The sequence below is a fragment of the Cupressus sempervirens genome, chromosome 3 (assembly GCF_028749045.1).
Source record: "Cupressus sempervirens isolate cs-2001-9-10 chromosome 3, ASM2874904v1, whole genome shotgun sequence".
NCBI classification, from domain to species: Eukaryota; Viridiplantae; Streptophyta; class Pinopsida; order Cupressales; family Cupressaceae; genus Cupressus; species Cupressus sempervirens.
The window spans coordinates 780,738,532-780,758,237 of NC_143120.1; the positions used below are offsets into that span (position 1 = coordinate 780,738,532).

At 35.7% G+C, this 19,706-nt stretch overlaps 1 protein-coding gene across 4 annotated transcripts in view; it reads right to left on the reverse strand.

Annotated features, from left to right (window-relative positions):
• Window positions 1-19,706, reverse strand: part of LOC149569109 (DNA-directed RNA polymerase D subunit 2b-like) — a 357,288-nt gene that overhangs the window by 163,432 nt on the left and 174,150 nt on the right. For all 4 annotated transcript variants that reach the window (XM_089821896.1, XM_089821895.1, XM_089821899.1 and 1 more), the window contains one exon: window positions 8,896-9,190. In XM_089821896.1, coding sequence (XP_089678022.1) covers window positions 8,896-9,190 — 295 coding nt within the window. The remainder of the gene's footprint in view (window positions 1-8,895; window positions 9,191-19,706) is intronic.

Below are 19,706 nucleotides of genomic sequence, written 5' to 3' on the forward strand. Positions count from 1 at the left end.
AGTTACAAAAATCGAAGAACCAAACATCTAAACAGGAAATTCGATTCTCTTCATTATTCAATCCACATTACACTATTTCTTCCCCATTCATCTATCCATTTCCCTTCTATTCTATCCTACCTCCCTTTTTCTTACAAATTGTAGACATCGAGAACTTTTAAAACCAAACACATATGAATAACTAATTTAGAAAACTAACCAGCCAAGTAACTCAAACCCGATTTGCAACATGCTCGTTGATATATGAACTAACCTAAAACCTATTATTTGTTAACAACTAAGATGAAACCCAAAGTAAGTCTCACACCGAATTACATCATGAAGACATAAAAAATGGCTTACTAAGCCATATCACAATGTAGAATAACCAAATATAATCTATAATCTTTAAAATGTTTCCGATAGTCGGATGCTCCTGCATCAAACTGGTGCTAGGTGTGAGCTCAGTGCCACATAAACGGAACACCTTCTGCCAAAAATGACTCAAGAGCCTGCTATCTCTGTCACTCACTATGCTTCGGGGTATCCCATGTAGTCTGAAAATCTCCCTGAAAAAGACTTCAGCCACCTAAACTATCATGTAATTAGTAGTGATGGGAAAGAAGTGTGCATACTTCGTCAACCTATCTACCACCACATAGATGCAATCTCGCCCTTAGGCCTTAGGCAAGCCTATAATGAAATCCATGGATATAGACTCCCACTTCCTATCAAGAATGGAAAGTGGCTATGGGAGCCTTGTTGGATAGGTGTGCTCTTGTTTGTTCTGCTAACATACAGGGCACCCTCTAACATATTGCAATACATCTTCCTTGAGCCCCTTCCATGTGGACCGCTCTCGTACTTGCCTGTACGTTTTGAAGTATCCAGGATGTCTGGCTGTAGGTGAATCATGAAGTGCTCTCATAACAATACGCTTCACCTTCGATCCTGGGACTAAGAATATTCTGTTCTTGTAGATAATCAAATCATCCACAAGTGTATACCTGGTATCGACAACTGTCCCATCAACAATCCCGGATGCCCATGAATCTCTAGCATAGTCAGCAATGATCAAGTGCCTCCAATTCTCTAATATCTAAATCATAGCACTGAGATGTGGTCTTCGTGACAATGCATCTGCTACCACATTCTGAGTCCCTTTCACATAGGAGATGTCAAAATCATAGGCCTGCATTTACTAACCCACTTTTGTTGCCTGTCATTGAGATCTCTCTGTCCAAGGAAATGTCTCAAACTATTGTGGTCAGTTTTAATGCAAAACTTACTACCCACCAAATACTGCCTGAATTTAGCCAATGCATGCATAATAGCCAACATCTCCTTGTAATATATACTAAATGATCTCTCTGGCCCACGGAGCTTCCTGCTCTCAAATGCAATGGGATGCTTGTCCTGCATCAGAACAGCACCAGTACCCTCTCCAGATGCATCAAACTGAAGCTCAAATGGCTTCGAGAAGTCGGGCAATGCTAACAAAGGAGATGCAATCATGGTCTCCTTGAATCTCTCAAAGCAAGCTTGTGCCTCAAGTGTCCAAACAAAGGCTCCCTTCTTCAGCAAATCTATCATAGGAGCTACATGACGTGAATACCCACTGACAAATTTGTGGTAGAAACCACACAACCCAAGAAAACCTCTCAACTGTGTTAGGTTCTCTGGAGGAGGCCAATCCATAATACCACGGATCTTATCAGGATCCATCCTTACTCCCTCTGCACTAATGATGTGACCAAATACAATAGCTCTGTCATGCCCAAATCACATTTGGACTCCTTGGCGTACAAGGACTCCGACTGCAAGATCCCTAAAACTGTCTCCAAGTGCTCCAGGTGCTCCTGCCAAGTCCGATTGTAAATGGTCAGCCCAAATGGCATGTCCACAAACTCAAAGTGCCCACAATGACATCTGAAGGTAGTCTTCTCAATATCCTGCTCTCTAACTCTGATTTGATGGTAGCTGGATCCCAAATCAATCTTCGTGAAGTGACATGCATCATGAAGCTCATCAATCCATAGAATGGGGTACTTGTTCTTGATTGTCCTTTTGTTTAGCACCCTATAATCAATGCACATCCTTAATGTAGCATCCTTTTTCTTCACCAACACAACCGAAGAAGCAAAACGAGACTTGTTAGGCCTAATGTGACCCATCGCAAGAAGCTCCTTGATGGTTTTCTCGATCTCATCCTTGAACCTCTTAGGATGCTGGTATGGTGTAATCATCACGGATTTAGCGCCCTCCTCCAACTCAATGATGTGCTCAATACCTCTGTCTGGTGGTCTGCCAAGTGGGATGTCACTGAAGACTCTATCATACTTCACTCTCAACCTCTGTATGTCTGGATGATACTCTGTGTTATGCTATCCGTCCTGTGTAGGCATGAGAGTACATACGACTGCCCATTCAATGTCATCATGTTTGGTTAACCTCTCCATCCGTTTGAAGGAAATAGTCTTGATGTCTCCATTCCTGATGGCTCTTAAAATGTGTTGCTTCCCATCCACTTCAAACTTAATCTCCATGTCCTTCAATCTGAAAGTGACCTCTTCCAATGAGCGCAACCACTCCATCCCAAGAACAATATCTAGATCACCCATGTTGACAACATGGTAGTCCGCCTTGAACTCATAGTTGTTCAGGCGTAAGGGAAAATTTCTAACCATCCTGTTACACTTAAGAGTATAACCATCAGCAACATGTACTCATAATCCCTCAAACTCCTCAGTCATAATACTACAACATTCAACAAAATGAGCATCAATGAAATTGTGCGTAGCACTTGTATCAACCAAAGTAATAACTCTCTACCCTGCTAGAACACCACACAATCTAAAAGATCCTTCCTGCTAAATGCTAGAAAAGCATGCCTCTTGAAAGTGCAACTCAGGCTCCTCCTTAGTCTCTGGAGCTTCTGCTTCTGCCTCAGGCTCTGCATCACTATGGTCAACCTCATGTCCAGAATTATCAGAATCTGAACCCTTGTAGTAAGCCCACATAACCCTGTTGGCTTTCCCCTTAGGCCTCATAGGACAATCATGATCTCTGTCATAGGAACCCTTGCAGTAAAAACATAGCTTCTTCCTGTAACAGTCATTCAGTGTCTCCATATCCAATGGTACAATAGACTTACCCTTGGTATCACCTTTTTTGCCCTTGTTTTTATCAAACTTCTTATTGTCCTTGAATGAAGAAGTGCTCCTGGAGGTGAACCTGTTGGAGGGTGTTGTGAGCTCCATGCTCCGTGCCTTCCTCATAGCCTCCTACAATGAAGGGGGATTGAATGCCTTGATCCACCCTTTTAGAGGTTTAGACAACCCCTCTATGAATAGTATAACCAACCTCCTCTCCGACACATCCTGCACCATCACCAATAACCTCTGAAACTCATTGATGTAGACCTCCAAATTGTCTGTCTATCTTAGCTGTGCAAGATCATAGAAGAAGACCTCTGGGTCTTTCTTATCAAAGCGCTCTACCAATCTATCCACAAAATCTTGATAGGATGTCACCTGATTATGCTGCAATGTAACCATACCATGTGACCACCAATCATGCGCTGCGCCCTTTGAATGTGAAGTGGCATACCTAATAGCATCTATCTCTGACATAGGCCTCAATGCTAGGAATGTGTCTAACTTATGGATCCAGGCTTGTGCTGTCATCTGTCCACTGCCGTCGAAAGATAGTAAGGTGAGCTTGCTAGCAGCTCACTGCAACTCATTGTCTTGACCTCCTCTAGGCCTCTAGTTCTACCTGCTACTCCTCATGTGCTCTCTTCTCTGACTCAGGTAGCGATCAAAATTCAGCAACTCACGAACATGTGGAGGTAGTGCCTGCCATTCTACTTCTGCAGCTCGAAGATCATCCTGAAAGTCCTCTGGCATATCATCCTCTACTGCCTCCTAGGTCGCCTCTCTAAGGAATGTAGGACATGTATGTTTACCGCATAGGTTAACTAAGAATTGCACACAGATAATGAACACGAACTCGAACAACAAAACTCTTCCTATTATTTGCATATGCCAAGATATTACAGTAGGTTCCGATATGATGATTACAATGATCCCGAAGGGAGATATAAATACTGTCCAAGAAACCTTCTCGAAGGTATTTGTCGGCCACATACAACATGTTAACTACAATAATAGAACCTTCTGGATACATCTCGATACATGTCGGCCTGACGGCATACATCCCGATACACTGACAGAAACCTCCCGATACACCATTGGGAACCTCCTGATACCCCATCGGGAACATCCTAATACACCATCGGTAACCTCCCGATACCCCATCGGGAACATCCTCATACACTATCGAGAACCTCCCGATACACTGTTTCTTGACGACAATGTAGGCCTGTTTGCAGTCCATTACCTGTGCCTAGGAGCACCCTGTGAACCCGCTACACTCTTGTTATCCTGCTCTAGTGTCCCCCTACCCTATTCCTGATTCCTCGGCTGAGCAACTCTCTCCATCATAGTAGTCAATGCACGTATAGACTGAACTATCTCCTGCTGTCCAGTAGTCATAGCCCGGAAGAAGTTTCTAGCCTCATCATCATCAGTCCTTGGGACTCTAGGTGGACTTTGTGATTGTCTTTCACCCATAGTAAGTATATCCCTAAATTCCTACTCACCCTTAGGTGCTGCTCTCCTGCGTGTATAATACTTGTGATACCCAAAAGCTAAAGGTTGCATAAAGATTCTTTACCCAACAGGATGGCAAGAACACCGCTCTGATACCACTAGAACACTGCTCTGATACCACTATGATGGCCCTAGCCAATAGGCCACTAATAACCAATAATACTAAACTGTGACATTTCATCAAACACTTGACATGCAAACTAAATAAACTACTGAAAGTAAAATATTGAATAAAGAAAATTGTTGTGCAACAAATCTACTCAAATAATTGATGTAAAATAGTGCCAATATATTCATTCAAAGATAACCAAATGCTTTTACATATGATATGCAATTTTTTAACTCAAAGCATTACAACATGGCACATTACAAACAAACCCTTATTGGCTAAATGCAACTAAGAATTTCTTGCAACTACAAACTGAAATGAAAGAACCTAGATTGAGCAAACGCTGGAGACTAAATGCTGAAGATGAGTGATGAAATGCAACTCCAACTTGCCCTCAAACATGCTGACTGCACGGCCTACAGGTACAACCATAAATGTACGGACTAGTACAACACCTGGAAAAAATAAATGCTAGGCTGAAAAGTGCTGAAAATGGTGTAGAAATAATCCCCAGGTTCCAAGGGAAATTCTCCCAGAAAATAAAAATCAAACTACCAACCAACAGTGAGATATGAGCAAAAATGTATGTCCCGGCTGAAAATCGAACCCTGCTGGAAATGTCCAAATAAGCCCAACTTGAAGTAGCTGAATACCACTTCCAAAGTGCAACCCTTCAAAGAATATTTCACCTCCTCAGATATGCAAATCCTTAGGAGACTCCTTTCCTAATGATCAAATGACAATCTGTAGACCAAGATGGCACCACAAATGCTCAAAGAGAAAAGTAGTGTAAATTCAAGTCATAGGATGTCCAAATGAGAGGCCAAGCACCCTATTTATTCACTTTTCTAAGAAGCCTCTAAGAACTTCTAGAAGTATCCATAAAATATTCTTATGAAATTCCTTTATAATGCACTTTTATATAAAAACGTAACTTTATAAAATAAAAAGTGCAACTCAACTCAAAACTATAATATTTTGGCCCCGCATAACACATAAAAATAAAAATATGATAAACCCCATCTCTCCAAGAGCAAATAAGACCATTCAATCCCCAAATAATCATCAAAATGACTCTCACCAAAACCATCTGCCTACAAGAGTCCATGATAGGCAAATTCAAGCAAAATATCATGTCACTAAAAAGGGGACATGACAATTTCCTTCCATCTGGATTCTCTTCCCTCGGCGAATACAGGTTCAGAAACTCCTCCCTTTCTTCTTCCACCAATTCCACCCGCTATCGAGTTTTCTCCAACAATTCCTCAGTGCTTCAGTGTCCGTCGGCAATCTGCTGAAACCTCCATCTGCGCTCGGCCTGTTGTGCCAAAATTAAATTTTCTTGTGCGGTGCGTATTCCATCTTTTCCCTTTACCTTATTTCTATTCTTGTTAAGCTGATTTGGCATTAGTCTTCATTCCTTTGCCTTCGTTTCAAATCCATTGGGCAACGGCGCCAAATGTTTACTATATGGGTAAATAGATTAATGCATACAGACAATTGATAAGAACAACAATACTCTTTTTATTATTCGCATATGCCAAGGACATTACATAGTGCTTCTCATAATAATTACAATGACCCCAAAGGGTGTATAAATACTTTCCTAAGAACCTTCCCGAAGGGCTATTGACTACATAACAAGAACCTTCCCGAAGGGCCCGTCGGCTACATAGTATTTAACGACGACATAAATCCCGTCGGCTACACAATTTTTACCAACAATATTTTAATATATTTAAATATTTCTTACATTAGCGATTAAATAAATTAAAATAAGGCTATTTATATAGCCATTTCAGAGTATTAAGGGGATATTCGCATCATTTGGTCAGGTATGCGTATGTGTTATAGCTTGTTGGATAGGTCTTCAATTATTATACATGATTTTCACTATCCAGAGACATTTTGGTGCCTTGAGCTATGGAAATTTTAAAAAGTAATGTTTTTCCTATAGCATGGACACTATTATTTGGGAAAATATTATTTTATTATATTTTATTTAAAAGTGCAAGGTGTGAATTTCATTTAGGGTTTGATTTGCACTTGGGAGGAATTATAAGGAGATGAAGACCTAATTGTTGATCATCTTTTGACATTTGAAGCTTATGATATTTGGAATTGCTCTGGGAGAGCAATTTTGTGGCTTAGGATGAAACCCTCAAGTCTGGATTGTTGGGACGCAAACATCAACAAGTCTTTGGGTGATTGAATTTTGAGATATTGGTAATAGTGAGATCAAAGGAGCAATTGATTTCTTCCTAGACAGCTTTGCATTTGTGGGAGACCCGTTTTCAGCTGGGTGGCCATTAGTTGCAGCTGAGGCATCAGTATTTGAGGCAGCAATTAACATTGGTAGTCTTTCTATTTGAATGCAGAACTTTGATTATTATTCTTGGTACGGTTTGAGGCATTTCCAGATTGTCAAGTATTTTCAATAATGAATGTTGTTTATTATATGTAGTTCAGATTTGTTTGTTAGTTATCTTTTATCTTTGCATATATCTTCAAAAATACAAAGACAACTGAAAAACCAGCAAGAAAACAAAAAAAAAAGGAATAGAGCAAAGTCTTCCAAAGATGCCAAACACTAGCTAAAGAGTCAAATTGCGAAACAAACAGCAATTTCCAAGATCTCCAGTATTGGGGATCTTTCAAACATAATAAAATGCTCTAGAAAGTTCTAGGCATTTAGTATCTAAGCAACACAATCACAGTATGGAAAATTTGAAGAAATAGTGGAAAATTTGTTGATGTCATGCCATCTTTTCCACTAAATAGAATGGTTTCTAAACATCACATTCTTAAGGAAACAGTTCCTATAACCAATGCTGTACAATTCTCTGGTTCATCCATTGGCTAACTTAAAAATTCGTATAAAATAGGTGGCATTGTATAAGAGCTATTTTTAGTTAATATAGGGCATGGGTTAACTGGCATTAAGTTGTGAGAATGAGGTGCAATTGATGAAGGATTTACACATAGTGGACTTCCTTTAATACTAATATGTACTGTGATCTTATTTTGTAGTGATTGGCATTACAATCTATGCTATTAATATATATATGTTATTGCATTGAACCTGCGTTGAAAACTAACTCATATAGGATTCTGATTATACCCTGAGATTGGAGTGCAGACACGTATATGTTTTTTATAAACGTCTTTTTCTCTGATACAATACTTTGTGCAGGTGTATTACCAAACATGTAGATGACAACAATAATGATATATAATATTTATGATACTTTGACTAGAAGCCTTTTGAAGATCTGAACAAGCACCATACAACTTAACAGCCCATAGCAATAACCTTTGCATTTCCTGTCTGTCGACTTCTCAAATATAAACACTTAATTAATGTTCCCTGAAATCTGAGAATGATACCAAGAGAGCAGGTGACATCTTCTAAAATTTTTTAATATTCCATAATGATGGCTGTATTTAAGAAATATTAAATAGAAAGTATAGTGTATAATGTGTACAAATTCATCAAGTCCATAATCAATCTACTGTTGATTACTTTTTTCTATTATCTTCCTGCCTATCTACCTTGAAAGTATGCCTACTGGTAATTGTCTGCAAGTGAAGATGAAAAAGAGGGTTATTGATATCACCACAGGAATGGAAACTTTATGCAAACATGATCTATTTGCAGTCATAAGAATCTAAAATGATCAAGCATTAATGATCTTGTTGCACAAACATTTGTAATTATTTGTTACCCTTATGCACAGAGGTGAACAAGTTCCTACTCATAAGGGAGTTAGCCAAGTCATTTGATGCATGTTCTCTGGATTTGAAATGCACATTTATGACAGTATGCTAGAAAGGATAGGAACTTTGAATGACAGACAGATCAGTACACAGAAGTCTCACTATAAAGAGATTTTAAATTTTACTACTAATTCTCTTTATTTTTGGAATAATCAACTTCAAGGATAAATTTCTAAAGTCTCTCATTTCAATAGTACAGTCTCACATACTTGATAGTAAGATACCATCTTCAAGTTTTCTGCTTGGAAGAACATTTTCAAGATTTAGGACAACAATTGTCTAGCATTTCAACAAGTTACAGGTTTTAAAGCTTTGAGAAAAATGAAAAGATGTCTAGGGTTGAACTTAAGAACCTACATGTGGATGAATATACTGCCTGCGACGAAGATTTCGTAATTTCTTTACAAGAGAATCAGGATCATGATGGATTCCTACCCAATCTCCATTGATGAAAATTTTTGTTGCACCTTTAGAATTTGATGAGGAAGCATGTTCAATCACTATAATTCCAGATTCCTTCAATATATCAAGGATAGGTTCTTGGGCAGAATGTAAGCTGACAACACATGTAACTGCCAAATTCTTAACTAGTCCACAATTTTCACCATCAGGAGTGGATATGAAGCAAACTCGTCCCCAGTAGGAAGGATTTCTGCATGCATTGTCCCAAGCAAATTTAGCTACTAGATGAAAAACATTGTTCTTGCAACCAAATTTTTAGGGAAATACAACAAAATATTTAAGAAGAAGATTAGAATTCCACATTGCAACTCATTAGTAGAGACAATTTCTTCAAGAAATTCTTAAATATAATTACATCATTAAAATCCATATTCAGAATCCAAGTATAATTAATAAATGCAATAGTAAACCATTGACAACCATTGAAAGAATACACACTATTCATATCACATCTTTGATAAGTGCATAATACCACTTGTGCTATGACATTCATATGCTATCCAATTGCAATTTTAGAAGAAAGTAAGAATTATCCTTTCATGGAATGGCTACAAAATTTCTCAAGGTAACTCAAGTAATGACAATGTAATGTCCCCGTTTTTGGCAAGTCTGTGCATTAGATGGAGTTAGCTCATCATAGCAATCTTTGTGAGCTGAGAGGGTATTTTGGGGGTCCTAGTTGTAGACTTACTATTTTTAGGTCTATTTTTGGCAGTGCAGTGGGTGGCTTTGGCAGTCGGTCGTCACCTGCAATAAATAAGGTTAATAATTGCATGAGCTCTTATTTATTCATTAATAATTAAGTTGCATTATTCTAATAATGACATTAAGAGATATTTCTAAAAAGTGTGTTGGAAAGTTTCAAGTGTTGATTCTTTTGGGAAACTTCCACAATTTCTAAAGTGGAGTTTTTAGAAAAAAATTGTCAACAAAGGATTATAAATAGGAGCTCATTCCATTGGGAAAAGCATGCTTGGATATTTTATTTTATTTTGATGCTTTTGTGGCTTTTCCTGAGTTCTGATTTTTGTGCCCTTGCTGAAGTATAAGGGTTGAGTCTCAAAAGTTCTTGGCAATTTTGCTGAAGTATACAATCAGCCAACATCTCCTACTATAAATTATGTGGCTAAGGAGAATAATCTTGAATATGCATCTTGATTATTATATTGAAATTATCCAGCAACTAGCTCAGGGTTTGTGAGAAATTCAATGAATTCTGAGATTGGTGTATGCAAATTATGTTGAGGTATATAATTTGCAATTTCCTCCTATTGTAATTACTGTGTCTATGGAGAGTCTATTTTGGAGATAGCATTAAGGGATGTTAGAAAAATTATTTGTGAAATTCAAATGCAATTCTGGAGTTATCCTAGGAAGTGCGATTTTCTGCAATTAGTGTGCATAGACCATCTAGTATTTCACGTAGAGCCTTAAGGTCCGAAATCTGGAGTTCTAGAAGCTAGATGCTTCATTTTCATGCTCTTGTGGACTGCAAATCATGGGTCCAAAGCCATTTTCCTGACCCACGTCTCCCATTACAGCCCAGCATTAATAATTACAGGGCCTGTGATTTTATGTTTATGACCTGGGATTTAATTCGGGTCCACCAGTTCAACATTTTGAGGGGACAGCACTCAACTTGACAGGTGGTTTATGCATTTTGGTGTTCCTGTGATTTTGTATTATGCTGGTTCATCAATCTCCAAGCACACGTGATTGAAGATTTATTTGGAACTATCGGGCTATGTGCTGCAGTCATACCCAGGTTCTACATTGTCATTTGTGATTGTTATTTATATGCAATTAAGCAATCAGATTTTAAATTCCAGTGTTGGAGATAGATATTTATTTTCCAGTAATTTTATTGAGGCAAACAATCAATATAAAAAAACATTGTTTAGTTGCATCAGCATTTTGGACAGAGGCAAATTCAGAATTCAGTAAATTGGTATAGCGAGCTGAATCGGTTTGTTCTTCACCATGGTTAACTAGAAAGTTGCCTCCATCTTTAATATTTTGGGTGTGGTAATTTGGAATTGAGAAAATAGCGAATTGACAAACATTTGGAGTTCCTTAATATTTTTGCTAATTGTTTGACTAAATGCCAAATCTCTGATTAGTAAGGGAAGTTGATGTTTGTTAAAGCCATAACCGACAGGGGTTATTACAGACAAAATCCGATTTATGTTTGAGAGAAAAAAAGATGGATTATAACTCATCTTGGATGGACAACTTTAAATAAATCAATGTAGAGTGTTGCTTATATTAGTGACACCTAAACCTAATTCCCACAAAAATACCACGTAAAAATTAACCCACTAATTTCAACTAGCAATTCCAAAAGATGAGTTAGGCTGTCTCCCTTATTCATAGTGTTCCATGGGGACACAACTCCTATTACAATTGATCGTTTCCAGAGATAAGATCATCCCCAAAATAGGGAGACGAAAAAGAAACATCCCTCCAAAATTGCCCCACCACCACCAATAGGTAGGAGCATAGTTTGCAAACTCTCCTAGTACTCTCAGAGTTGCCAAGTACTCTCACGTTTTTTTGTTGGGTGAGTACTCTCAAGTTTAACTCTCGCGTATTTATAGATGTTAAAAAAGTAGGTAAAAAATGTTGATGTAAGGAAAACATTGGATTAGATGCATTTTTCACATCATTTTAGTACCATAAAACTATACATTTTCTCTATTGAAATGTCAATTACTAATTTAATACATTTTATAATTGTATTCTACACAAAAATATATGTTTCTTTAAGAGATTTTAAATTTTAGTACTTTCTGAGTTGCTGAGTTTTCCCGGAGTTTTTGTTGAGTATATGCCGAGTTTTTTCCGAGTTGAAAATTTTGGGCTTGCTGAGTACTCTCTGAGTTCGAGTCTGCAAACTATGGGTAGGAGACATCCCTACGACATATCTCTTAAATAAGGAGCATTCGACCATCTCCATAAAGATAATTTTAAGAGGGCATTGAGGCATCCCCGAGACGCTTGAGAAATTCAACCATGTGCGTCAAACATCTTCAAAACTTGTACTCATCCCCACATCTACCACTTCAAAGAAGTTATTTTTCCAAAAAACAAACATTGTAATTTAAATTTGGGCCACTAATCCTAAGTACAATACTCTAATGTGCTAAGAATAAACTATAAAAACTAATAGCCCTTACTGTTTATAATAGTTTCTCCTATTTCACTGCTAGTTCTATTTGTTCAAGAAAACACATTGATAAAATTATGAAAATAACATGCATTGTGAAAGTCTATTTGTTCGAGAATAATTTAATTTGTTCCATAGGAATGTGCTAGGGACACTATCCATGAAAATTGTGAATAGAATTTCCCCTAAACCCTACTAATAGCATTCGCCCTAGAACCCTATCAAGAGCACTACCATCAACAATCTAAGGGATTACCCCTAGATCCCCATCAGTCATAGTCCTACTATTGTCTCCAAATCAAGGTCCTTGATCCTCCTATCTCCATGGTATAAAATTTTGTGGAACTAAGGTTAGTTAAAAACTCAATAGTTGATGGAGCTATCTATAGAAGCATATTATCATATACTTTGATGATTATATCAAAGATCTTGGCAGCTATTATCTATTCAAGAGTTATTATAACTCAATCCTTTTATTTGCCTAGATATCTACTTCTCATGAGAGATCAAGTGACCTTCAAAAGAATAGAGCGAATTTAAGACCCATAGCCTAATTATTTCTCATATGCTAAGACATAAAATAACTGAAATAATAATATTTAAGCAAGCAATCACTTTATTTTCAAATGGGCAACTTAAATATTGTTATGTCTTATTGAAATTAAAATTCAAAAAGTGTCTTAGGTGCAAATTAGAAGTGTACTTAAATAAGTGGAGGGTAAAGTAATTTAATTAAAAAAAAAAATGGGCCCAAAGCAGAACCTATAAAAGAGAGCTCAAGGCTCATGTCAAAGCATCTGATTTTATCATTTCAATTATTCCTTCCAATTAGGAGTTTGAAACAATCAAGGATGAAAACCCTTGGTGGAGTATTTAAACCCTATATCCTTAAGAGGTGATTTCACTAGGGATTACATAAGGGAGTATTGTATCATCATAAGGTAGTCAAAGGGTTATTGTTACATCCCAAAAATTTTGACCTAATTAATTTTTAATTTATAGCCGTTGAAATGATAGTCTAAAACCATCATTTCCCTGATCAGATGAAAAGGAAGTTATAATTAACTATTTATTTCATGTGAACTTGATTGTTTATAGTTAATGTTGTACAATTGTTTATTGACGATGGTAATTAACCATTGCTCGTCATGTATTTGATAGTGGTAGTTAACAATTGCTTGTTATGTTTATTGGATCATGGTAGTTAGCCATTGTTACATTTATTTGTGTTACATTTTGGTATTGATTTAAAATGGAAGAACTGTTTATTATTGTGGAAATGTTGCATGGGTGGTTGTAGAAGCAAATGAAGCGGAGAAAGCATTGGCAAACGAGATTTAACGAATGAGGTGCTACTCTAGTCAATTTGTCCAATCATCAAGTATGGCCTCTAACTACCTTGGCAAGAATCTAGCAACTTCATAATAGGGTACATATATTGGACACACATGAGCTACTTAGGCAACATATAAAACATTTATATATTTAAAACATAATTAAAATTTGTACCTTTGTTGTTCTATGTTGGCATCTTCATTTCCTTCATCATTTGCATATATATATATATATATATATATGTATGTATGTATGTATGTATGTATGTATATGTATAAACGTATGATGCCACAATGATATTAAATCTCCAAGCATTCATACATAATGTTCCTTTTAACCATACTGACACCTTCTATCAAGCACGATGATTGCTGCATACCAATGACTGATGATAACCATGCAATCTAAGAACCCTTGACAACACCTCTCCAATTTAGTTCTTAATGGCTACATAGTTCATTCTGATGAAACAATATGTTATTTTGCATATTCTCTGTACATATTTTTGCAAACTCCACAATCCCTGCTGTAATCATTTCTTCTGTATTTTTGTCTTTTTATATATTATTCATGACCTGTATACTATTATCTCTATGCAAACCTTGTTTGTGAATTCTTCGTAATGATTCATTTGTACTGCTTATGTCTCCACTGGTTGCTGCCAATATTTGTTAACTATCTTCCTAGGTATTAACTGTCCTCCCAGGTGTTAGCTGTCTTCCCAGATCCAATCAAATGTTTGACTTGTCTTCATGTGATACAAATACATGTTACAAGTCCACACATGTCTTCAATATATTTGTATTTCCAAATCTGTCATTATTCTAAACTGTTTGACATCGATTTCTTTGTATCTCTGCAGTTGGTTTATATGTTCTTCAGCATCTCCATGTTCTTTAACATGTATTGATGTTTCTTACTGAACAGATACAAGGGATTTATCACTGACTTATAGACTATGCTTGGCACGCTGTTTGTGGAATAGATACCCAGTAGTCTCTCTCTTTCCAAACTATATCGAGAATCTGCTCATAAAATTATTCTTCCTACATGTCTTGAAGCCAAGATCATCCACACATACATCAATGCCCCTTTGCTCATATTGCTTATGGAATTGTATACGGATTAGCCGTTCAGTTTACCCTATAGCTACAGCCTCCACTTCAATTAATACGCATATTTAACTCTGCAATCAATGTCTAATAGGCATAACTTGTCCTCGTTAAACTTCTTAATATCAATTGCCATTTTCGAGCTGTCTTGTAACAAATTTATGTTGTCCCTTATATTATTTGGACTTCTTATCAATGAAAACTTCATTCAAACCTTTGACATAAATGACAATATCTCAAGACGATTAGCATCATTGTTGAATGTGCACCGACTTCTTCTACAATCCTTCCTATATCACAGGACCTCATAAAAAAGCAACCTGGAAGGGCAGCCCGAGTGGTAGAGGTAAGAGAATGTTGAGGCTGATTAAAATAGAAGGGAACTTGAGTCTAGCCACATGGGCTCAAGTATCTAGTGTGGTATGTAGATGGTCTCCATTCTTTTTGCAGAAACTACTCGCTTAATATAAGTCCCACTAGGCCAGAAGCATCACTACTGGTCATGTATCTATCTCTAAAGTAGAACCGAGTGTAATGCATGGATAGATAGGTACCCAGATCAACTAGTCCCCTACCAAACATGAGCAATAATAATTATAGAAAGCTCAAAACCAGCCATTCATTGAAGCAATGACTGGCCCCTCATATACATTTTTTTTTTAAAGATTACACATGTATATGCATGCTATAAATTCAAGAAATGAATTTCTTTTTGCTGGTTTCATGGCTTGTGTGGAGCAAAAACAATATTTGATGAATAAAAGTATTACATTTTCAGAAAAGAATCTAAAGTATATGCAATTTGTCACTGTGTTCTTTTCTTCATAAAATGTAATTGTTATTTTTGCTAGTAGGAATTCAAATTATTGCATAACACAAGATGTAAAATAGACCAAAATGTACCTTTTTGACTTGAAACAACTGGACTCTACTTGATTGAGCCGGTAGGTGAAAATTAGGTAATAGGGACATTACATCAAACAACATGGTTTTTGGTTCATTCAATTCTATTAATTTTCTGGATCTGCTACAAATGTAATAGCACTGCCATTGTATATGGTATGTCTGTTTCAAAGGCAGCTCTCCTCATATTAATAAGCATAAGCCATGAATAGACATGTCAGTTTAAGGGATATGACTTTTTTTAATTAATAATTAAAATTATAATAATATTATTATATAATTATAATAAATATAACCATAGATATATATTTATTAATTTATCTCATATAATAAGAAACACATATGATTATATTTCATTATATACACACACACACACACACACACACACACATATCGAAATTGACTAAAAACTTAAACACTCCCTCTTAGTCAATAAGGATAAATACAATTTGATAATCAAGGATAATGGTCTATCACTATTTTACTCAACCCATAGACATTCAATTTAATGATATCTAAGCTCTTGGTAAAACACTTAGTATGCATTTATACAAATAACTCAAAGACATTATAATTAATGTCTAAGCTCTTAGTCATAAGCCTCACAAAATGCATACTTACCAATCTCTAATATGCATTTATACAAACAACTCAAAGATAGTCAATTTTATGACATCTAAGGACATAGTTGTAGGCCTCAAAAAATACATATTCACATGATTTAAGCACAACCCTTACTCAAAAATGTATAGCACAAAATTTAGTCAACTGAAGCTACCACACATCAACAAATTTACATTACATTCACCATGTACTCAAAAATGTCTATAAGGTATGTGCATACGCATTTTCATAATGTATACCATATAAACATCCACCGTGCAAGGTATAATCTATCATGATATGCATAGATATCGTAGGATGTCCATCATAATAGAAAAGAAAGTTATTGTAAGATCATCACCTTTCAATACCTTCTGCAAATACAAGTGACATCATTTGGAAGTTGTCACTTCCTTCTCATGTACACAAGGGGTAGGCCCATTAAATTATCCAATCACACACATGATACCAAAATTTTACATTAAGTCAAAACTCCCTCTCATTCTAATATGATCAAGATCTTCAAAGATCAACTAAAACATATCCTCTATCTGCTCCTTCAGATGGATGTGTCAGACTCCCTCTTCCTATAATAACGTTCTTGGAGAAAATATCAAGGAAAATAACTCTTATAGTAGGTATTGAAATAATAAGAGAGAGACTAATACTCAAAGATATTAGATAATACTGCATAAGATGATTCCAATATAATATAGATAATTATAAACTGAATTTATTTCCTCTCATCTTATTTTGAAAATGATCCCATTATAAAATAACACTTAATCAAACTTAAATGAACATAATATCATTTATATAAGTTTTCTACTTATATACTTTCAATTCTAATATGTCATTATTATCAATCATAAGAATGAATATTCATAAAATGAGCATTACAAATAGAATATACCTTAATACTAATGTCTATTGGGTCGGTACCCAAGGTTTAACCTCCTTTAAGCTTTCATTTATGTTTTATATTCCCAACGTACTTGATAATACTTTGTTTCCATAACCACTTTTGTTGGGGTGCTTAGGCATGATAGGATTTATCTCACAAGCACATTATTACATCTTACCTTCATGTGAGGCCCACGTTGCCCGCTAAACGTGGACTCTATGCTATCCATTAAATGGGAACTATTATCCATGTGACTCCAGTTGTTGTTAGTCACTATGCGAAGGAAGACTATGCTAATATGTTATTAAGTAGTGTTATCTCTAAAAGTTGCACACTTGACTGAATTCGAAAAAATAGTCACTTCAATAAACATGGAAACACTCCTGGGTAGTGGGTGTACCAGAAATAGAAGTGAACCTTTAGGTTCTAGGCCGGCTCCTTATGATGATTCACCTATTTTCACTTCAAACATAAATTTAAAACTTGGGAGGGAAAGAAATAGAACGATAACTGAAATAAAACCTAAGACTAAGGTGATGCACCGAAAATTACTTATGATATTCAGAAAATTGAAACACTTGAACACCAAAATAACAAATCTAAGCTCACACAACTTATCTTTTCTAGGCATGCACAGCAATAATTTATAGATAGGTCTAAGTTCCTAACTGCTGTATAAAGAAACAATAATTCACGATAAAGAGCCTATAACACCTGCTTGACATGATCTGTAACCTGCACATTCCACCTATAACAAAAAAAGGTATGGCACAATGAGACAAAACTAAAGGAAAATCATTCTTTTCACTAACAATTTCATCAATCACATTGATACACAGTTCATGCAAACACAAGAGGGTAGAAACAATTGATAAAATGGTATCCAAGGCTATCTTTCTTACTATCATAAATTGAGTTACAAGAAATAGGCAAGAATGAGGAGAAGGATAAAAATTACAAGTCCTCCAATCTACTAAAACCAGAACCCTTACAAATGAACTTTGAGCTCATACCTATAGCTTCAACCAATTGCATCTAGAAAGATCCTGGTTGGATTTGATCATTTAGGCCACCACTTGGACCCCTCAATGCACTCAAAAAGGTAAGGTAATGCTTCAACAAACATGACTTATCATCTTTGTCATAATGGCCACCCAATGAAGTGAAATATATCATTAAAAGCTCATAATGGCCCTGTAATAACTCCACTAAAATTGTCCCCTTATCCTGATGACTAAGCCAAGCACACAACTTTATCTCATCCTCTTAAACAACTCCAAAAAGATTTGCACTAACTCCACTCAGCCTGAAAATATCTGCAACTTGCTTCCATATCTCTTTGGCATTTTACTAAAGATATTTATCAATTTAAAATATAAAAGAAATTTATTTTCCATATGTTTTAGTATCTATTTGAGAAAGCATAATATTTTATCAATAATAGATATATTAATGCTATTTAAATGATTTTAAAATCAGTTAATAACATTAACAAATTTATTTGTGATAAGTTAAATAAATTTATTAATAATAACTGTGCACTCTGTTAATATTATTTAATTGATTATTAAATCAATTTAATAATGTTAACATAGTGTATATTTATAATTAATAATCATTTTCATTAAAAGTATTAAAACATATTAAAAATAAGAAATAATTTTATATTTTAAATTAGAAAATATTTTAGTTTTCCTTTAGTTTAAATCAATCATTAATAAAATGATTTATAGAACATCATTTATTAATGTTAACTAACATCAATACAATGGAAAATACCTCTTGAGCATTTTGCATGGACTTAGCAAATTGAAAAAAACATTCCTTCCATTCACATTAATGGACTTGGCAAACTTTTTTGAAAGAAAATAAATAAAGGAAAATGTCTTTTCCACTCATGTGAATGAGGAAAATATTAAGGATCTTACCCTAAAGAAGCTCATTTCTTTTCATTTCATTCTACTTCATTGTGAGCTCCAGCCATATGAAGGAAAGAAAGAGGGTTTTCAGCTGGAAGAATGAAGTTTTTTGCTGGAGCTTTTATGGCCTTTTTCTGGTCATTTTCTGCTGCGTTTCTTGGCTTTCATCCTCTTGTAAAGATTCAGATCTGCTGCTATGCTGGTAACGTGGCTTATTTTCTGGGCCTTTCAGCTTCTATTAATGACATTTGTGACTCAAAATAAAATTTCTGGGCACATTTTTTGCTGTTATATCTTACAACATTTGACCTCATCTTTTTTGGATAGAAAGAAATGTTGCTTTAGCTGGAAAAAATGGAGTTCGAACAGCACTTTTGCTCTTTCCCTTTACAGATTTTTATGGGCATTTATTGGAGTTGCAACAGTTAGATTTTCTGCTCTTTTTTGGGCATTTTCAGTCAGGAAATAGCAGATTTTCTTTTCTCTTTTGGCCATGTTTCCTCTTGCTAAGACACAGACTTGCTGCTAGTAAAAACCCCTAGCATTTAATAGGCATTTTCTTCTCTTGGTTGTTTTCCTCCAACTGTTATGGTATGCAAACATTTTGTTCTATAGTTTGTAGACACCATTTATGCAATTGATTATGAAACAAGTTTATATCATTTCTCTGCAACTGTGCCCCTTGGCTGAAAACCTTTCCATCAATGCTTCTATGTCAGCATTTAGATGTATATACTTTGTCATTTTTTCATATATCTGATCTG